General features: G+C 42.6%; 1 protein-coding gene across 4 annotated transcripts in view; it reads left to right on the top strand.

Moving 5' to 3' along the window:
* Positions 1-22417, top strand: part of DNM3 (dynamin 3) — a 234570-nt gene that overhangs the window by 121996 nt on the left and 90157 nt on the right. For all 4 annotated transcript variants that reach the window (XM_064147248.1, XM_064147247.1, XM_064147246.1 and 1 more), the window contains one exon: positions 20656-20765. In XM_064147248.1, coding sequence (XP_064003318.1) covers positions 20656-20765 — 110 coding nt within the window. The remainder of the gene's footprint in view (positions 1-20655; positions 20766-22417) is intronic.

The raw sequence follows: 22417 nt of genomic DNA, 5'->3' as shown, positions 1-22417 counted from the left end.
AAGATGAGCCAGCAGTGTGCCCAGGTGGCCAAGAGAGCCAATGGCATCCTGGCTTGCATCAGGAACAGTGTGGCCAGTAGGACAAGGGAGGTTATTCTTGCCCTGTACTCAGCACTGGTCAGGCCACACCTTGAGTACTGTGTCCAGTTCTGGGCCCCTCAATTCAAGAGAGATGTTGAGGTGCTGGAACATGTCCAGAGAAGGGCAACAAAGCTGGTGAGGGGCCTGGAGCACAAATCTTATGAGGAGAGGCTGAGGGAGCTGGGCCTGTTTAGCCTGGAGAAGAGGAGGCTCAGGGGTGATCTTATTACTGTCTACAACTACCTGAAGGGGCATTGTAGCCAGGTGGGGGGTGGCCTCTTCTCCCAGGCAACCAGCAATAGAACAAGGGGACACAGTCTCAAGTTGTGCCAGGGTAGGTATAGGCTGGATGTTAGGAAGAAGTTCTTCACAGAGAGAGTGATTGGCATTGGAATGGGCTGCCCAGGGAGGTGGTGGAGGCACCGTCCCTGGGGGTCTTCAAGAAAAGACTGGATGAGGCACTTAGTGCCATGGTCTGGTTGATTGGTTAGGGCAGGGTGATAGGTTGGACTGGATGATCTTGGAGGTCTCTTCCAACCTGGCTGATTCTATGATATCCCCATTAAAACATAACTGCATTTAGCCTTCTCTATTGCTATACTTCTTTTTTCCTGGAAATTACTAGTAATTATATAGTTTGCTAATGTAGTATTATCAGACCTTCATTATTTCAAGCTATTTCAATGTGTTACATTATTAAGTGCTTAAAATGAGCCTAAGCTACCAGACAACCTGGGATTTATAAACTTGGGAATATTCTCAAAGGGGAACAGAGTGTTATTTCAGTAAACAAATGGATTGTGCAGGTAATTAAAATACACATTCAGTTTTGGTAATGTAAATGTAGAAAAAAAGAAAATGGATTAGGGAAAATCAAATTGCCACACAGAAAGTTTAAATAGCTTTGAGGTAGGCTTGGAATATTTTTCATGAACATTTTGGTTTGGTATTTTTGGGGCTTGTGGGTGGCAGAGGGGAACTGGCTGAAAAGTTTTGTTTTACATCGTAGTTTAAAAGAAGCTGTTGGATGGGTTGTTTAGCCTGGAGAAGAGGAGGCTCAGGGGTGATCTTATTACTGTCTACAACTACCTGAAGGGGCATTGTAGCCAGGTGGGGGTTGGCCTCTTCTGCCAGGCAACCAGCAATAGAACAAGGGGACACAGTCTCAAGTTGTGCCAGGGTAGGTCTAGGCTGGATATTAGGAAGAAGTTCTTCACAGAGAGAGTGATTGGCATTGGAATGGGCTGCCCAGGGAGGTGGTGGAGGCACCGTCCCTGGGGGTCTTCAAGAGAAGACTGGATGAGGCACTTAGTGCCATGGTCTAGTTGATTGGTTAGGGCTGGGTGCTAGGTTGGACTGGATGATCTTGGAGGTCTCTTCCAACCTGGTTGCTTCTATGATTCTATGATGGGCAGCTTTGCAGTTACCTGTCCTCACTCCTTTATAGCTTTGAATGGCTTGAAAACAAAATGAGTGGGGGGGGAAAACATTTGACTAAAATGTTTATGATTACTTTAGAACACATTTAGAGACTATTTCTATTGATATTAGTGATGATTGTGTCTGAAATTAGTTCATGGACTACTAATGAGACTGTTTATGCTAGTAAAGCTTAGATGTATGAATTCACAGCATGTTAGACGTTGGAAGGGACCTCCAGAGATCATCTACTCCAACCTCCCTTCCAATCACCCAGGGTAGTTCGAACCAGAATGCATCTAGGTGGGCTTTGAAAGTCTCCAGAGAACAACCTCTCTGGACAGCCTGTTCCAGTGCTCTGTCACCCTCTCTGTAAAGAAGTTTCTCCTCATGTTGAGGGGAAACCTTCTATGTTCCAGTTTGTATCCATTGTTCCCTGTCTTATTACTGTGCACCACAAACAAGAGACAGGCCCCATCCACTTGACGCCCAATCCTCGGATACTTAGAGACATCAATCAGGTCCCCCTAGGTCTTCTCTTCTCCAGACTAAACATCCCCAGGGCTCTCAGTCTCTCTTTAGTTTACAGAATCAATGTTTACAGAATGAATTTATATGTGGAAAATTAAAAACTTGGGAGTTCTAGTACTTGGTACCTTGTTTCATGATTCTCAATTCCTTACAGGAGTTTGTACCTCGACAGATAAGTTAGTTACCTTCTTTTTAGTTGAATTTTTGTTGGCATCATGGCTCTTTCACATTGAAATAACCTTAATATGTCAGTGTTAGAAAACAGTTGTAATACATTTTTTCCAGCAGCAGTTCCTTGTTGATTGCAGTATCTGTAAAAGCTAACGACGTTAAGGAGTAATGGAGTATATCTTTCAAAGCATAAGTACTGAGTAATAGGAGTGTTTTGACATAGTGTTTAAAGAAAGGAAGAAAGAAAAAAGAAATAATGGAATTTGGTTTCCTGCCCAGAACTTTGACTGGCTGTCTGGGAATTCAGTGCCGTATGTCAGTGTTACGTAGAATTGGTCTGTGTATTTTGTAGTGATCCTTTGTCGTAGTGCCCTGCGAGTTTAGAGCCAGTGTATTGACAGCAATACTTTGAGTCAGCATTGATGAAGACCTGTATGCAGAGAATCATGGAATTGTCAGGGCTGGAAGGGACCTCAAGGATCATCCAGTTCCAACACCCTTACCTCACACTAGATGAGGTTGCTCAGAGCCACATCCAGTTTGTCCTTAAAAACCTCCAGGGATGGGGCTTCTACCACCTCCCTGGGCAACCTGTTCCAGTGTCTCACCACCCTCATGGTGAAGAACTTCCAATCTGAATCTACCCACTTCTAGTTTTGCTCCATTCCTCCCAATCCTATCAGTACTTAACATCCTAAAAATTCCCTCACCATCTTTCTTGTAGCCCCCTTCAGATACTGGAAAGCCACAATAAGGTCTGCTTGGAGTCTTCTCTTCTCCAGACTGAACAGCCCCAATTCTCTCAGTCTGTCTTCTTGAAGAAGTGCTGTGTTTCCTAATAAAATACCTCATATTTTCCCAGAGAAGTAGAGGTGTTATCTTTCTTATCTGTAATACAACCATATAATATAAACATTCAATGTTTTTGCAGGCATGTTTCTACTTTAAGATGTCATTATGCCTTTTCAGTTGTCTTTTATGCTTGCAAGACAGTCATTACCTCTTGCAGGACTTTCACTGTTACAGTTCTGAAACTCCTGGAGGCTTTCTAAGACACTGTACATTTAATAGATTCTTTGAAACAGGTGAAGTTAAGGATGTGTAGATAGTTCTCCTGAAGAAAAAAAGCAGGATCACCTATACCAGATCACACAGAAACACATCCAGGAAGGCTTTGAATATCTCCAGAGAGGGAGACTCCACAACCCTCCTGGGCAGCCCGTTCCAGAATTCTGTCACCCTCACAGTGAAAAAAATTCCTCCTCATGTTTCCATGCAACTTCCTGTGCCTCAACTTCCACCCATTCCCACTTGTCCTGTCATTGGGCTGGCTTCATGCTCTTTCACCAACAATAGCTATCCAAGCTGCACACTGGGAGTCCAAGTGACAGTATCTTAGCAGAGGTGATTAAGTGAATGCAGGTGCTTGTCATCCTAGCACAACTTCTAGTCTACACAATGGTATAATTGACTTGTGTTTTCCTCTCTAGAAGAGCAGCATGGAATAAAAGAGGGTGTTAGATATGAATCAGGCTAATAACTTGATTGCAGGAATCTCAGTAAGGGAGAAGTGGAATTCTTTAAAGATGATCTAAATTTATAGGGAAGACATGACATATTTTTAAATGTCATAGCAAGAAAAGACAAAGTTTGGATTGGAAGAGATACAGACAAAAAATTAGTAGTAAGGATGTTAGTTCATGACAGCAGAAGAATATAACTGCAGTATTCTTAATCTAGCAGTTACTGGAGACCTCATCCACCAAGCAGAAGTGAGGGAAATGCCTCCTCCTAGATGCTGACACTCTTGAGATACTCTCAGTGCCCAGTTTTTGTGCTTGCTGCTCACAGCCATTCTGATGGGGTCTCTTGTTGACTGAGCCTTTGTGTCTGCATTGGTGGAAATGAATCTGGCAGCCAGAAGCATCACAGATGTTATCTCTTGAGTTCAGCACCTCACTTTCCTCCATGCCTCTCACACTGCACAGTGGCAGTCCTGCTTTGTTCATAGGTCTTGGCTGTGGCAGTGCACAATCTGTCTCTTAGCAGAAGCCTCTAGTTGTCACCTCCAATTTAATGAAACCAATAGCACATGACTGAAGAGCTGCTTGATGTTTATGCTTGCAGAGTTTTTCACTAGTCTGTTTCTTAGCTATGTGCTCTGATCTAGCTGGCTACAGAAGGGCTTTGGATAATCTGGACATAAGCATTGTCTGCCCTGGACCTGCAAGAGAACTGCTTTCAGTGAGAAGTATTTGGTAGTCTCTGAGACTTTGGCCTATAGCCATTATCCTGTCACTCTGATTCTGTGAGGACACAAAGGTGTCTGGAACTGACAAAGGTGATCTGTCAATAAATTAATCAAAGGTGGTGATGACATTTGAACAGTCATGTTTTTTTCTGTCTGAAGATGGCTCTTCCCTTCCAGAGGTGCTGCTCTAAGCTTCCCCAAATGGTGGTACCTCCTGCTGACATCTGAGTTCATTGTCTGTCATGGTATTTAAAGGGAACTTGTGGCCAAGGCAGTCACTGTGTTTTAGTTGTGTTCTAAGGTACATCATAAGCTGGACATACTTTTTCTTTAGAATGGTACTGGAACCTACCAGTGCAGATGATGTACATTGAGAAGCAATTTCTGTCTTTAGATGGTTACAGTCTAGAGGCAACTTAAGATTGGTTTGAGGAAAAACTTTGGCCGTGAGCTTCAGGAGTGTTCCAGTATGGGAGAGTTTCATGGAAACAGTTTTCCTGATGGATGTTTCTAAGGAGGCTCCAATTAGGGGCTATTAATTTCCCAGGACAGAGGGCTGGAGGTTTTCTTGCACATCACCATAATTATTTTAGGATATATTTTGCTAGATTCTGTGATGCATTTCAAAACCCTCTCCCTTGAAGATTTGATGGCATATGTCACATAACATTTGAAGAGGATGTTCTTTATAGGAAGTATATATAGTGCTTGATGATTATGGTGTACTCAATTTTCACTTATTTATTATAGGAACATCCCCAGGGCTACTTGTTCTGCAAAGAAAAAGCCAGAAATGTTGTAAGCAGGTGGATTGCTTACTCTTTTGTTACGATTCAATAGTTTTTCTTTGATAAGATTAAGCAGCCTGAGTATATTTATACATATTATGTAGTGCAAGGAAGGGGATATCTTGAGGCAGTTGGTGTTTTTATGGTACAAGTATTGTAGCTTGTTTTAAATAAATAAAAATGGAAGAGAAAAGCTGAAATGTAGCTTTCAAAAAATGTTGCAATAAAAAAAAGTGGAAAAAAAAAAAGAAGAAAAAAAGGAGGAGTGATGAGGGAGAAGTCTTGACACCAGAAGCTCTGTCATAGCAGAGTTTCTCTTGGATGTCTGGAAAAAGTCTTATAGTTCTGGGCTGCTTTCCAAAATATTTTCAGTGACCATTGCCACAGGCGTAAACTTCTTAATGCATTTTGCAGTAATCTCCAGCACAGTGAAATTGATTACTGTCTGAAAGCTTTTCATGATAACAAGCAAGTAGGGCAGCAGAAATGCCATAAACTTGTGTGTGTGTGTGTATATATGTGTATTTCTGTTGCATCTTCAGGAGTTTTGCAGAGACAGATGTGTTCTTTCAGGAAAACCCTACTTAGTGTTTTTTGTTTACATCATTATGTGATTGGATATTTATCACTTTGATTTTAGAAAGGAGAGTTTCTTTTTCCACACACGCAGGAGCAAACACAAAGGATCCAGTGTCTCTCCAGGTGCTTCACTTGGTACCCAAAGGAAAGCATCTGGTGCTTCCCACAGTTAGAGCTTTTCTGGGGTTCACTTTATAGAAACTGAAATGCATTCAACAGATGGAAGAGTTTTAAGAGATGATTTTCTGGCAGAAAACAAAGCTATTGTGGCAAAGGTGTATCTGCTTCACCTACCTACCAAGGAATTTGGGGGATGAGATGGTACAAAGCGGCCCTGTGGTGAAGGGTGGGGGAGGTGTTGGACTAGATGACCTTCAGAGAATTCTGTGATTGTGTGAAGTTCAGGAGGCTATTAACGAGAGGCTCTCTTTTTGTGTGCAAAGTAAGGGAGTTCAGGAAGCTGCAAATGCAGTTAAACTTACTGGTCTTGTTTTCAATTTTAATTTAGTATTCCTAAGACAAAAATATCATTAGAACTGGAGAGGTTCATGTGCCCAGACCATCACCAACTCAAGACTGAAATCTGAGCTGCACTACTATGCAAAGAGAACAGATTCCAGGAGTTAGATTTTTCCTTTAAATAAAGGAAAAACCACCTGTGGTTCACATCAGATTGGAGATCAAGGTGTAGGAGCATTTAACTTGAAGTGGTATGTGTGGTGGTTTGGCTGTTACCCTCCCCCCCCCCCCCCCCACTTTAGAAGGTACCCCAGCTAACTCAGCCGGACTCTGGGAATATAAATGAAGCTATTTATTTACAGCTAGCACAATATACAAGCAGATATTTACAGTATATACAGTTATATACAGAAATATACAAAGTAAAAGTAATACAGAAACACAACTCCCCTCCCAGAAACCTGAGTCCCCAGGAGGGGCTCTCAACCACCCCTGCACCTTCCCCCTGCCCCTCTCAACCTTACCCCAGTCCTTAAGGTGAAAAGAGGTTCAGCCAAGAGGTTAAGAAGTAAGGTTAGTGGCAGTGAGGTTAGGGAGATGTAGCTCAGTCTGAAGCCAGAAGCAGAGTGAGAAGATGGCGAAAAGTGTTATCTAATGTTTACTTTCTTGTTCCCATACCTCTCAGCGAGACTGTGAGGGAAGGAGACATAACCATTGTTTTCCTTTCACAGCCAATTATCTGCTTTCTCTCACCAAAACATTCTAGCCTGCTTCAAACTAGCACAGTATGTCACTGGCATTCTGTGCCCTCTGTCAGCATAGATGGCAGACATGCTGCACAAAGCCCTTCATCCTGCACTCTCATCCCCTGTACTCAACACTGGGGAGGCTTCACCTTGAGCACTGTGTGCAGTTCTGGGCCCCTCACTGCAAGAAGGATATTGAAGTGCAGGAGTGGGTCCAGAGGAGAGCAATAAGACTGGTGAGGGGGCTGGAGGTGTTAGGCCTGGAGGAGACTTAGAGGGGACCTTAACACTCGCTATAACTACCTGAAGGAAAGTTGTAGTCAGGTGTGGGCCAGGCTCTTATCCCAGACAGCTAGTGACAGGATAAGTGGGCATGGTCTCAAGCTGCACCAGGGGAGGTTTAGGTTGGATATTAGGAAGCACTTCCTCACAGAAAGAGTGATTAGGCACTGGAATGGACTGCCCAGGGAGGTGGCAGAATTACCATCCCTGGAGGTCTTTAAGGAAAGATTGGATGTGGCACTTGGTGGCATGGTTTAGCTGATGCTGTGGTGTTAGCTTACAGGCTGGACTGGATGATCTCAAAGGTCTTTTCCAGTTTCAATGATTCTGTGATTATGTTTCACTCCCACAAACCACCATTGATTGTTGGATTGTTGGTGGAGAGTGGAAATTAAAAACCTGAGCACCACTAGAGGAAAACCAGGCTGTCAAAAGCAGGCTTCATTGCAAGGGAGAAAAAGGTTGAAAGACTCTTTTTTTCCCTCCCCTTTACCTTTGGAGTAGTCTCTAGATGTATCCAGCAGAACTTTTCCAAACTGTCAACTGGTTCATCAGTTGGGGCTTGCTCTCAGTTTCAAATGCCAGCACCACTTCAGTTCAGAGGAGCTGCTGGCTTCTTTCCCAGACAAGATTTCCCAAATTCAGAATGACCTCTCAAGATCCTAACTAATAGGAGCTAAACAGAGATTTCCTCTTCATCAGGCCCTTTCTCAGATTGATCCTTTTACTGACAGCATGCCCCCACAGCACAAACCAGTGAAAGAGCAGCCCTTCCACTTGTAATAATAAACACCCCTTTTGAAGAGGAGCAATCTTACATCATGTTGAATTTGTTATATATTCCAGGAACTATTATCTTTCTGTATATAAAGGCACAGGGGCTAAATAAGTAACTTCTTTTTTCCCCTTTCTTATTTATTTTCAATCCAGCCATTTAAGCTCTTCACTGATATAATGGGATGCCTACTCAGCCACCCCTCATAATTGAGGGGAATGAGAGCTGGGCAATGGGAAAGCTCTTTGTTTGGGTGCCACAGTGTGGGCACTGCTGTGCAGGCAGGATCTCCCATGAAGTTAGCTTGGTGCAGCAGGTTTGGTAGCTCCGACTTAAGGTCCAGCCTGATTGCTCATCACAGCACTCCCCAAGAAGTGGGGAGTCTGGTGGTTCATCCTTGTGTGCTGTGCCTGTCCTCTCATCCAGGCAAGGAGGAGTGATTCAGGGCTGCTCAGTTCTGAGCAGGTGGATTGTGAAGTTCTGAAGTTGTAGCTTCAGCTCCCTGTAACCTCCCTCAGTTAAAGCTGGACAGCTGTGCTGCAAAGTAGCTATGAGAGACATCCTATATTGGTGTCCCTTTGTGAAATCTTGAAATGTAGAAGGATAGTAAACTCCCTTCTGGTAAGACAACAGTGGCTACTTCCTGAAAGGATCAAGTATTTCAAACAGGAGGAGCAGCTGAGGAAACTGAGCTTCAGCCTGGAGAAAAGGAAGCTGAGAGGAGATCTTCTCATTCTTCATTCTCTACAGCTACCTGAAAGGAGACTATAGCAAGATGGGAATCAGCCTCTTAGTAACAAGTGATAGGAAGAGAGGAAACGGCCTCAAGTTGCACCAACAGAGGTTTAGATTGGATATTGGAAGGGTATTTCTGAAAGGATTCTCAAACACTGAAACAGGCTCCCCAGCGAGATGGTTGAACCCCATCCCTGGAGTTGTTTAAAAGACAGAGATGTAGCACCGAGGGACATGATTTTCACACCAAAATAGGTTAAGTTAGATAATGATTGAATCTGATGATCTTAAAGATCTTTTCCAACCAAAATGATTCTATGATAAATACAGAGTTGTGAAGTCTTGTCCCTGAAGCACTTTTGGGCAGAAGAAGGATGCAGAAACAAATAGAATACCAGTTCCTGTGAGAGAACAACACAGAATGTTGTAAATGTAAAATGAATGACAAGAGTAGACCAAGAACTGATTCAGCATTAGCATCAGGTTTAATCTCATGTCTGAGTTCAGAAGAAACACCAGAAATAAAACATGCCTCTTGAATGCTTTTTTTTTTAGTAATATATTGTAAGTAAAGGCACCAAGAGACTGGGGGGAAAGTATTGTAAGAGATGGTAGTGCACTTAATTTCCTAGAGAGGATATTACAGAAAGATGAGAACTCAAACTGTGTACAAGTTGACCATAGAAGACTGGGCAGGGTAGAATCAGAATCATAGAATTATCAGGGCTGGAAGGGACCTCAAGGATCATCCAGTTCCAACCCCGTACCATGGGCAGGTACATCTCACACTAGATGAGGTTGCTCAGAGCCACATCCAGCCTGGCCTTAAAGACCTCCAGGGATGAGGCTTCCACAACCTCCCTGAGCAACCTGTTCCAGTGTCTCACCACCCTCATGGTGAAGAACTTCTTCCTAACAACCAATCTGAATCTTCTCACTTTTGGTTTTGCTCCATTCATCCTAGTTCTATCACTACCTGACAACCTAAAGAGTCCCTCACCAGCTTTCTTGTAGGCCCCCTTCAGATACTGGAAGGCCTTCTCAGAGATAAGGTCTCCTTGAAGCCTTCTCCTCTCCAGACTGAACAGCCCCAACTCTCTCAGTTTGTTTTGATAGGAGATGTGTTCCCAGCCCTCTGATCATCCTCATGGCCCTTCTCTGGGCGCGTTCCAGCGTGTCCAGATCTTGCCTATAACAGGGGCTCCAGAACAGGATGCAGTACTTCAGTAGTGCATAGATGGAAGAAACATGGTCTTTTCATCTGCAACTCATTAGGTATTCTTTCACCATGCATTTTTTTTTTTCTGCTAAAGCATCCCCTTCTTCATTTTATAGATAGTTTTCTACAGTGTACCTGTGAGCACACATTACTAAGTTGTCTGCATTAAAATAACTTAGTTTTTCTTCAAGCATTTGCAATACTGTGCAAGGATCTCATGCTTCATTCTTCAGAGTATGCTTTAAAGCCAAGAGCCAAGTGTGGTAAAGCTGAGACCATTATGAAGTTGCCATGTAGCTTTCTAAACTGAAAGAGAAAAATAAACTGAAATTAGAAACACAGCAAAATTCTTTTGGTTATGTTTAAAGAATATGGCTGGCTCTTGGATATTGATTTAAATGCCATAAAAGCTGCTATGAGGCATCTTAATAGTTTATATTACATCAAATACCAGAGAGCAGGGTATTCTGCTCTAGCAGTAAGCATCACTCCTAGGTAGAAAGAAGTTTGAACCTTTCCTTTTCAGGAGTAAACAGGCATAGTTTCAGCACCACCTGCATTTCCATACATTTACTCTTTCTTTCTTTCTTTCTTTCTTTCTTTCTTTCTTTCTTTCTTTCTTTCTTTCTTTCTTTCTTTCTTTCTTTCTTTCTTTCTTTCTTTCTTTCTTTCTTTCTTTCTTTCTTTCTTTCTTCCTGTCTTCCTGTCTTCCTTTCTTCCTTTCTTCCTTTCTTCCTTTCTTCCTTTCTTCCTTTCTTCCTTTCTTCCTTTCTTCCTTTCTTCCTTTCTTCCTTTCTTCCTTTCTTCCTTTCTTCCTTTCTTCCTTTCTTTCTTTCTTTTTTTCTTTCTTTCTTTCTTTTCTTTTCTTTTCTTTTCTTTTCTTTTCTTTTCTTTTCTTTTCTTTTCTTTTCTTTTCTTTTCTTTTCTTTTCTTTTCTTTTCTTTTCTTTTCTTTTCTTTTCTTTTCTTTTCTTTTCTTTTCTTTTCTTTTCTTTTCTTTTCTTTTCCTTTCCTTTCTTTTCCTTTCTTTTCCTTTCCTTTCTTTTCCTTTCTTTTCTTTTCTTTTCTTTTCTTTTCTTTTCTTTTCTTTTCTTTTCTTTTCTTTTCTTTTCTTTTCTTTTCTTTTCTTTTCTTTTCTTTTCTTTTCTTTTCTTTTCTTTTCTTTTCTTTTCTTTTCTTTTCTTTTCTTTTCTTTTCTTTTCTTTTCTTTTCTTTTCTTTTCTTTTCTTTTCTTTTCCTTTCTTTTCTTTTCCTTTCTTTTCTTTTCCTTTCTTTTCTTTTCCTTTCCTTTCTTTTCCTTTCCTTTCTTTTCTTTTCTTTTCTTTTCTTTTCTTTTCTTTTCTTTTCTTTTCTTTTCTTTTCTTTTCTTTTCTTTTCTTTTCTTTTCTTTTCTTTTCTTTTCTTTTCTTTTCTTTTCTTTTCTTTTCTTTTCTTTTCTTTTCTTTTCTTTTCTTTTCTTTTCTTTTCTTTTCTTTTCTTTTCTTTTCTTTTCTTTTCTTTTCTTTTCTTTTCTTTTCTTTTCTTTTCTTTTCTTTTCTTTTCTTTTCTTCTGACTTAGCAGATTCACAGGATGTTAGGGATTGGAAGGGACCCAAGTACATCATTGAATCCAACCCCTAACATAGATCACAGAGGAACACATCCAGACAGGCCTTGAAAGTCTCCAGAGAAGGAGACTCCACAATCTCTCTGGGAAGCATATTCCAGTGCTCTGTGACCCTTACAGTAAAGAAGTTCCCCCTTGTGTTGAGGTGGAACCTCTTGTGCTGCAACTTACACCCATTGCTCCTTGTCCTATCCCAGGGAACAAGTGAGCAGAGCCTGTCCCCTGCCTCCTGGCAGCGTTCAAATACTTATAAACATTTATCAGATCCCCTCTAAGTCTTCTCTTCTGAGACTAAACAGCCCCAGGTCCCTCAGCCTCTCCTCATAAGCCATGCCCTCCAGTCCCCTAATCATCCTCGTAGCCCTCCACTGGACTGTCTCCAGCATATCCAGTAGATTTACCAAGCTACTAATGCTTGTATCTGTTCCTGTCTGTAATATGAGGATAGTGATCATCTGAGTTGGAAGAGACCCCCAAAGGTCATCTAGTCCAACACCCCCCCTGCAGTCAGCAGGCACATCCAGTCTAAATCTAGCTTGAAGCTAGAGACAAGCCCTTGTCCTATTACCACAGGCCTTTGTAAACAGTCTCTCTCCAGTCTTCTTGTAGGCCCCCTTCAGTTACTGCTATTAGGTCTCCCTGGACCCTCCTCTTCTCCAAGCTGAACAACCCCAGCTCCCTCAGCCTGTCCCATCCCCCTGATCATTTTCGTGTCCCTCCTCTGGACCTGCTCCATCAAGTCCGTGTTCTTTCTATATTGAGGGCACCAGAGCTGGATGCAGTACTCCAAGTGAGATCTTACCAGAGCAAAGCAAAGTGGCAGGATCACCTCTCTGGATCTGCTGGTGACACACCTTTTGATACAGCCATCTAAAACACTGCAGTACCCTAAAACGTCTTCAGTGTTATTTTCTGCCTCTGCTGCTTAGCCACTTTACAGAAGAGTTGCTCATCTTTGGTATTCCACCTGCACATTTTAGCACCTTGATTGCAGGACTCCTTAGTGATGCTCTGCCATCACTAGCTGCTTGCAGAAACAAGGTCTAGCATGATGCCTGCAAGTTGGGCAAGTATTAGGTCTGAATTACTAACATAGAAACAAATACAGAGAGTAGTACAGTGTCAACATGAAAATATAGTTTGGAGGCAGAAGTGTCAACCTTTTTATCTTCTGCTCCCAAGCTCTAATTCAAAGCTGTCTGTCCTCAGCTTATGATTTTAAAGTAGTTCACTATTTTGCCTCATTAATGCCTGATTGTCCTGATTTAGGGCCATGAGCTACACAGGACCAGAGGACTTCTTAAGAGATCCAAACTTCCACACTAATACTTGTTAAAATATTAAATGTATTTAGCTGTTAAAGTATTAAATTAAAGTGCTAATGGCAGAAGCATTTCTTGGAGATCTGTATTGTTATCAGTGTGCAGTAGTTACTCTTGAGAGCAGTTCTTCCAACGCAGCCTGGACTTCCAGTTGGAAGCCTGATTTCTTTGAACTTGCAGTCCCCACAGTAAGCATGGACAGATTTTGTTTGGTGTCATGACCCCCCAGTTGGAAACTGGTGTTCTAAAAAAGCATTAAGAGATGGTGGTTTACTCGGTTCTCTGTGATGTAACTGACAGGACCATTAGGCCAAGGTTTGGGCTCAAACCTGCCTCTCAGAATCTGAGCATCATATATTTGAATTGTCCTGTGTGAATTTTGCTTCTCTTCCCCAGGATACAAAACAGAGAGTACAGTTTGTCCTGCATGGATCTGTAGTACAGTAGTGACAAATGAAAATAAGAATCACCTTTGGTAACTAGAGAAAGCTGAAATAATGTAACAACCTCTTGTCTTTGAAGCAAAAGAGTGATCTTGCCCTTATGAAGCAGTAAGCTCAGTTTTCTTCTTTTGCTCTGATGGAGCCTACACAGTTCCAAAAGCAGAGAATGATTTCTGCCCCTGGCTGAAAATGAAATCAACTTCATTAGCTTGAAAGTGTTGGCTGAGACCTTGCTGAGGGGGAAGGGGACTCCTGTTGTATTTTTTGCCATTTGGGACTTGAGCAGTATTTATTTTTAGTTCATTTAAACACTGCAGAAGGAAGGGGCAGTTGTAATATGGCATATTTACATCATGCTGTCAGTTCCTGGCAGCTTGCTTGCCTGTCAGAGGACAGAACTAGTCCATTAAGGATGTGAGTGCTACTTATACCCACGAGTGGTGAAACATCATCTCAAGGGTGGGAAGGCTTCCCCAGGCTAGCAAGTAGGTTTGTTTTTCTAAGGTGCATTCTGGGGAGGGTTTTTTTTTTTTTCATATGTTATAGAGCCAGGAATGGATCTTGCTGCCTCCTGCTTTTAACTTCTCCTCTGCTCTGTATAGGAAAAAGAGAGGCAAATTCTCTGCATGAGGTCAGCATGTGGCTGGTTTTCCCCCTCATGCCGTGCTTGAGTTCTCTGCCCCATTGTAAAAATAAAAATCTATCAATAAAAAAGAACAAATGCTGAGGGGTACAAACTGGACCCACAGTTATGTGTGTGTCATCACTTGTAGAAGTGTGCCTAGCCCCATTCCTCCCAGGCTTTCATGCATTCCCTCTTTCTTATGCTATCAGCCGCTCGGATTGGGAAACATGCACAGATAGTGTTGACTGGAGCTTCTTTTTGCCCTGCCGTAACATAATATTGATATAGCTCTGGCTGAAATGATGTTGGGCTTATCTGAAAAGAACTCCATTTATTTTTTACCTCTTCTGTTAAAAAAAACACCAAACTACTTCCCCCCCCCCCCAAAAAAAAAAATAATCCTGATACAGCTTTTGCCATGCTTTAGTATCACAGCAATACCTTTCTCCTGGAATTAAGCAGTATTTAGGTCTGATCTCTCTTATCACAGTATCACCAAGGTTGGAAGAGACCTCACAGATCATCAAGTCCAACCCTTTACCACAGAGCTCAAGGCTAGACCATGGCACCAAGTGCCACGTCCAATCCTGCCTTGAACAGCTCCAGGGACGGCGACTCCACCACCTCCCCGGGCAGCCCATTCCAGTGTCCAGTGACTCTCTCAGTGAAGAGAGAGAGACCTGCTGTCTCTGTTTGCTTCAAGCATAGGCACCCTATCATTCCCCTTTCTTGGGAGCTGCTCTGTCTCAGCATGTGAGTAGAAGCCATGTAAACAAATACCAACCACTTCTTAGCCTTCGATAGGCACTTCCTTTTTCCAGAGTCATAGGATCAACCAGGTTGCAAGAGACCTCCAAGATCATCCAGTCCAACCTCTAAGAAGAAACATTTTCTCACAGTTTGGCATCAAATATTCATAAAAGCTTCCTGCTTGTGGAATTTTTGTTTAGACAGTCAGATTGTCTAGCCTTGGGCACTGTGGTAAAGGGTTGGACTTGATGATCTGTGAGGTCTCTTCCAACCTTGGTGATACTGTGATACTGTGATTCTTGGTGTAGTTTTTTCATCAGTTGCTGCTTTCCACTCATCTGTGATTGCTTGGTTTGTCAGTAAATAGTGTCTGTCTGAACACTTCATCAGAATATCCTTACATTTCTGGTGCTTGAATAGTGAATCACTGTAAGATTATTCTGCAATAGTGAAAGGTTAGTGAATAGTGAAAGGCCTTGAGAGATCTGTGCTAGTGGGAGGTGTCCCTGCCTATGGTAGAGAGTTGGAAGTAGATAATTTTTGAGGTCCCTTCCAATCTAAACCATTCTGTGAAGTGTTAAAGAATAAAAATTCAGCTTATGTACTCTTTTTTTTTTCTTCTTAGTTATAATGGAATAAATAACATGGATCTTGCTGCTCCAAAGATTTTTGGGTTTGCTTTGTATGACCTGCCTTAAATGTTTGAAATAGAAACCCAAAATACTTTAGATTACCATGCAGACAGCTTTCACCCCTCAAAAAAAAACCTCCAAACTTACTTTTAATACAAAGTTTGATATATGTTCTCCTGGGTTCATGCACTAAGATATGTTTCAAGTGAGTGTCACTTTGTGATGGCAGCAAAGTTAACACACTGTTACCTTCTCATTATTTAGGACATATGTCTATGATATCCTAGTGGTGTTCCCCAAGGATCAGTACTGGGCCCAGTCCTGTTCAATATCTTTATTGATGATCTGGACAAGGGCATTGAGTCCAGCATCAGTAAGTTTACAGATGACACCAAGCTAGGAGCAGGTGTTGATGTGTTGGAAGGTAGGAGAGCCCTGCAGAGGGACCTGGACAGGCTGGATGGGTGGGCAGAGGCCAATGGGATGAGATTTAACAAGGCCAAGTGAAGGGTTCTGCACTTTGGCCACAACAACCCCAAGCAGCGCTATAGGCTGGGGACTGAGTGGCTGGAGAGCAGCCAGGAGGAAAGGGACCTGGGGGTACTGATAGATAGTAAGCTGAAGATGAGCCAGCAGTGTGCCCAGGTGGCCAAGAGAGCCAATGGCATCTGTGTGGCCAGTAGGACAAGGGAGGTTATTCTTGCCCTGTACTCAGCACTGGTCAGGCCACATCTTGAGTACTGTGTCCAGTTCTGGGCCCCTCAATTCAAGAAAGATGTTGAGGTGCTGGAACGTGTCCAGAGAAGGGCAACAAAGCTGGTGAGGGGCCTGGAACACAAATCCTATGAGGAGAGGTTGAGGGAGCTGGGGGTGTTTAGCCTGGAGAAGAGGAGGCTCAGGGGTGATCTTATTACTGTCTACAACTACCTGAAGGGAGGTTGTAGCCAGGTGGGGGGTGGCCTCTTCTCCCAGGCAACCAGCAATAGAACAAGGGGACACAGTCTCAAGTTGTGCCAGGGTAGGTATAGGCTGGATATTAGGAAGAAGTTCTTCACAGAGAGAGTGATTTCCCATTGGAATGGGCTGCCCAGGTTGGTGGTGGAGGCACCGTCCCTGGGGGTCTTCAAGAAAAGACTGGATGAGGCACTTAGTGCCATGGTCTGGTTGATTGGTTAGGGCTGGGTGCTAGGTTGGACTGGATGATCTTGGAGGTCTCTTCCAACCTGGCTGATTCTATGATTCTATGATATTGAAACAGATCCTATCCATAAAAATCAGTATTAGGGGACAGTGTACTTCTAATTTTTATACATCAATATCTGACCTGTAAGGGTATTTTTTTTTTGTTTCATTTTCTATTTGTTTACTTTTAAACTGGCAAATGATTAATGTCATTTGTGTAGGTTTATTTATCTCAGTGGTAATACTGAATGGATGACAATGTACACTCCCTTCAGGGAGAGCCCCAACTGTTCAGAGAGTATGCCCTGGGAGCAGAACATAGATAGGAACTGTGACAAACACTTACAGGCTGGCAAAGATCTAGGCTCCTTCATTGGAGTTGTTAGGTGAGAGAGTGAAAAATACCCCTAAGCGTGACTGTTGCGGAGAGATTTCTCTATGCCTCCCTTATTAGGGGGAGGTGAGAAATTAATTTAGGGCAGTACTATTTTTTTATAAAATTAATTATTAAAATTAGTATTTACAAACTCTTGCCACCCCCAACCACTGTGTAATAAGTTCTAGTGCAAGGTTATGAAAACAATTGGGATATGATATATTTATGCACAGGGATTTGGTTAATAATTGTTACATATCAACTATAGACAGAGAGAGATTTCCCTCAGGCTTAATGCCTGTTTAAGAACTATGCTGTCTGCCCAGCAGGGGCTGAAACTGTGTCTGCTCTAAGGCAGAGGTGACTTACATTACAAAGGAGTTAAAGCTTTACTTAAAAGTGTCCTCTTAATTATTAATCACCCTCCTGGGGTTGTATCACAGCCTGTGCCCAGTGTCCAGATCTCTGTGAGGCTGGAATCTTCCCAGCTTGCGAGGGGGAAACTAGATGAATCACCCAGTCTCTGGGGTAAACCGGTTTCTCTAACCTTTTCTCCTGGTGTGAGGTAGTCTCTGCCTCGATGCTGCTGGTTTTCTGGATGCTGCGTGTCCAGGGATGGTCAGCTGGCAGGATTCCAGGAACAGGAGAAGATTGTCCGTGCAGCTTCTGGCACGGTCCTTTCACAGCTATCAGGCTGTGTTTGTGGGTGCAGACAATCTAGAAGGTTTGTCGTCCTGGTCCTTCTTACCAGGATGAAGCTAGGAGTCTGTGCTCCGTAGATAAATGCTAGATAGTTGGCCGGTATGCACGGCTGGCGCTAGGTTTAGGGGCTATCGGCTCCCCATGTATATATCAGCTGCAGGCGTGAATGTGCTTTGCTTCTAAAGGTTCACAGATAGGTTAACGCGCCTTGAGATCAAAGTAAGAGGTCTGAGCCTCAGTGAGCATCGGAGCAGTGATTTGGCTTCCGAGCATGTGGGTGTGAGTGGCTAAGCACTTCGGGTGCAGGTCGGAGCTGCAATGTGGATCAGAGAGCTGAGTCTGAATACTCTGAACAGCTAAGTCTGAAGACGTGGTGCTCCTTTGCACCCCTCTTTATAGACTGTGGGCCGAGATTCATGGCCCTTTTGGCCATCCAAAGTGACCAATCAGCTTGGCAGTAAGCCAAACTTTACCTTAATAGGCAGGAGCAGTTTGCCTGGACCCTCCCAAAGGTTACACAACCTGTTTACTGCCATGGGTCCTGGCAGAAAAATATGTCCAGGCATAGGGAAGCCTCTATTTTAGGCTGCAGCCCCTCCACCACAGTGACCTTTGGTGGGTAACAGTTTCTGGCATAGCTAAGCTAGAGGCAATTTGAAAATCCATCACATTCCTTTTGTATTGATACTGCCACACTGGGTTTGATAACTTTTGTGTTTGACAAGACAGCAGAAGCCATGCTTTCCAGAAGGGCCTTTGAAATATGCTTTTTGCTCTGCTGAGGCCTGTTATGAGGCACTCTAGGAAAGTGAGCCATTGTTGGACATGTCACTGGATTTTTACAGTTCCATTCTTAGATACATTCTCATCCAGTTTGGTTGTGCAATCTGCTTAGCCAAGCTTAGCCAAGCCAAATTGCATCTGCCCCTTGCAATACACACATCTCACTCTAGCTCTGTGCAGTGGAATTTACTTTTGTGTGTTTCTTCTAGGAAATATGTATTGAGAAAAACGTGTCTTAGTTTGATTTATGACTTCTGCCTTGTTTTATGGCACCCAGTGAACTGTTATCACACAGATATTTCTTCCTTGAGTCAACCACTGTAACCAATGTCCCAGTTCACAATTTTCCAGCAAGTGCAATGGATGCTAGACTTAACAGCTAGGTCTGGTGATAGCTAGACATAGACTAGTCAGTCTTGCTTCTTCTTGGCAGATAAAAGACTATAGAGGAATCCCAAACTTTTCAGCGTTGGTAATTTATTGAACTTCTGTAGAGGCTGGGTGGGTGGGCAGAGGCCAATGGGATGAGATTTGACAAAGCTAAGTGCAGGGTCCTACACTTTGGCCACAACAACCCCAGGCAGCACTACAGGCTGGACACAGAGTGTCTGGAGAGCAGCCAGGCAGAAAAGGACCTGGGGGTACTAGTAGATAGTAGGCTGAATATGAGCAAGCAGTGTGCCCAGGTGGCAAAGAAAGCCAATTGGCATCCTGGCTTAGATTAGAAATGCTATTTTCAGCAGGAGCAGGGAGGTGATTGTCCCTTTGTACTTGGCCACACCTCAAGTGTTGAGTCCAGTTTTGGGCCCTTCAATACAAGAGGGATGTGGAGGTGCTGGAGCGAGTGCAGAGTAGAATAACAAAGCTGGGTGAGGACCTAGAGAATAAATCTTATGAGGAGTGATTGAAGGAGCTGGGGATGGTTAGTTTGGAAAAGAGGAGGCTGAGGAGAGACCTCATCACTGTCTACAGCTACCTGAAAGGAGGTTGTGGAGAGGTTGGTGCTGGTCTCTTCTCACAGGTGATAGAACAAGGGGGAATGGCCTCAAGCTGTGACTGGATAGGTTTGGACTGGATGTTAGGAAAAATTGTTTCCCAGCAAGAGAGTTCAGTCATTGGAATGGGCTGCCCTGGGAGGTGGTTGAGTCACCACCCTTAGAGGTGCTTAAAAGTCATTTGGATGTGGTGCTTGGGGATATGGTTTAGGGCAGACCATGTAGAGTAGGGATATCAATTGGATTTAGTGATCCTGAAGGTCTTTTACAACCTGAATCTTTCTGTGAATCCATGAATAACCTTAGGGGTTTTCTTTTGTTGTTGTTTTGACATCATACAGTATCTTAAAAGTATTACTAATCCTTAATTTGGAATGACTTGCAGCAAAAAGCCTAGAAAAGGTGGAATGGTAGCAATTGTGCTGTAAATAAGAATGTGCTGCAAATGAGAGTTGTGATGAAAATGCAAAAGGAGTTGCCTAGAGCAAGAGCAAATCTGTAATTCCTGCTGTCTGCAGAAACAAGCTGGTTGGAGTCTGGTTTTGTGTGCAGTATATAGAAAAGCTCAGTGATGGTGTTGTTTTGGTTGATTGGTATGATTTTCCTATTTTCCACTGGAGGAATGGAGATTTGTCCCTGGGATCATCAGATGCCACCCTTAATTAATGATAGTGATTTAGTCCAAGATTAATTTTATGTGACAGTTTGCACCATTTGCTGTGCAGACATGGTAAAAACGTTCTGTATTGCCATTCATTTGTTTCATTTTGAGTCTGATCTTTCTCTTCTTAAAATTCAGAGTGAAGGATAATAAATGCAGTTGCTTAGGTGTTTGAGATGGAATGTTGGGGATTAGGAAATGTTTTTAAAGGGTAAGTGAAAAACAATTGGAATTGAGGTTTCATTTCTGTTGCAGGTATGTCTATGAAAGATAACCTGGTGTTGTTGAGTATGTCCCTGCTGACTGCAGGGAAGTTGGACTAGGTGGCCTTTGGAGGTCCCTTCCAACCCATTCTATGATAAGCAGGCGTTTCACCTTTGGGTATTCTCTTACGATAATAGATTTACCGAAGGCATTACCAAATAATGAGAGCTTGCTGAGTTCAGATTTCTTTGAGGCTTCTCACATGGTGCTGTTTTAATCTGTTTTTGTTCAAACTCTGAGTTATTTTGTGTTTCTTTCCTTTGTTTTTTCTTTTGCTAGGAAAAAGAGAAGAAATATATGCTGCCTTTGGACAACTTGAAAGTGCGTGATGTTGAAAAGAGCTTCATGTCTAGCAAACATATCTTTGCCTTGTTCAACACGGAACAGAGGTAAGAAAATCTGATGTTGTGAAGACACTTCTATAAACCTGGATCTAAGCTGGACATTTTAATAACTGGGAGTGCAGTTCTGATATTTCAGCTGTGTCAAGTGAGCAAAGGTCTTGGTACTCTTGATTTATCTGCTTCTTTGCTGTTGCATAGCCATGGGATGAAAAGTTAGTGTCTGTCCAGCCACTCGTTGGGTGAAAGAGCTTTATGATTAGTCATCTAGTTCTTCTGTATGGCTGAATAATCATCTCCTGATCCAATTTGTGTTTCCTTTGGCAATCACCTAGGCTTACCAAAACATTCATGACTTCTGTACCTTATGACTGCATTCGACTGGTGTAAATTACAAGGTCATCATTGCTTTTCACTTTCTCCAGTGGCAAACTTTGCCTGGCTCTGATCTGGGGAGTCATTTGTTGTTTGGGTTTAAATATTGCTGAGTGGAGAACAAATAATATCCCTTTGCTTCATTGATGAGTAGAGCCCTTGCTTTGTAGTGTTTGTCTCCTACTTTTCCTCTGATTTAAGTGGTACGGGTACTCTGTGGAAGCCTGCTCCTGATGCACAGCCTGGGCACAAATAAGCCAAGGAAACATGACAGCACTTAATGACATGCAAGGGATCTGTAAATCAGTTTGTTTTTTACTGAATAGGAGAGTTACATTTGCAGGTGGCTCTGTGGAATTATATTTCAGCAGATAAGGTGCTTAAAGTTTCTTTTTCAAGAAAATAAGTGAAGTTAATTGTAGTAGTATCATGGATCTATCCAGATGCCCTTGTTTTTTCATCTCTTCTGCTGGGTCCCTTCACACCTACTTCTCCCCTTGCATCGCCAAAGCTTGACAGTGCATTCAGATGTTGTTCAAGACAACGAAGGCTGGAAGTGGCTCCCTGCAGGGCCAACTGTTGTTGCTTTTGGACTAGCTAGAAATAGTAGTTTCAGAAGCAAGGACTGCCCCTCCCTCCTGCAAAGCAAAAGCAAAGCATAGGATTTCTGGGTTGTCAAGTTTCTACCGGCCTCAGAAACATCAGGACGCAATGTGAGCCTCGCTCTGAACCACACCATGAAGGCTTTGCCTGCATCTGCTGACATCTCAGTTAGCTTACATATGGACATTGTCTGCCAGGAGATGCCCTTTGAAAGTATGTTGCACACATACTTGCTGGGAGTAAGATTTCAAACACTTGACTACTTGCATTTCTGGAACACAGAAAAAAAAAAAACCTTTGGAAACCTTTTCACATTTTTAAAAACATAAATTATCCTCAGATGCTGGATGGAAATTAGTATGATTCTGATTATTCTGCTGTAGATGCGTGGAATGTCCCAACACTGCGTTATACTTCAGTCAAGAAAGATAACTTTGTCCTGGTGGCTTAGTATCAGCAGTCCATATGAAGTTCTTTCCATGAGGAATGTGTTCATTTTAGCTCATTGTTACTCCTTTGTTTTGGCTAATGGCTTTCAATGTTTTCATAATCTTAAATATTAACCACTGAACTGCTGGGAAAATGCAAGAGAGGCATGCATTTCCATGAGTAAGTTTGGGATTTGGTTAGGTGCACATTCACATTTTCACTGGATCTTCATGCACAGTGGACAGCAAGGATTTCAAAATCAGATGTCTGAAATGTTTGCCATGTCTGTAGTA

This window comes from Pogoniulus pusillus, chromosome 8 (assembly GCF_015220805.1).
Source record: "Pogoniulus pusillus isolate bPogPus1 chromosome 8, bPogPus1.pri, whole genome shotgun sequence".
Classification (NCBI taxonomy): domain Eukaryota; kingdom Metazoa; phylum Chordata; class Aves; order Piciformes; family Lybiidae; genus Pogoniulus; species Pogoniulus pusillus.
The sequence above is the reverse complement of the archived record's forward strand: the minus strand, read 5'-3'. Positions and strand labels throughout refer to the sequence as shown.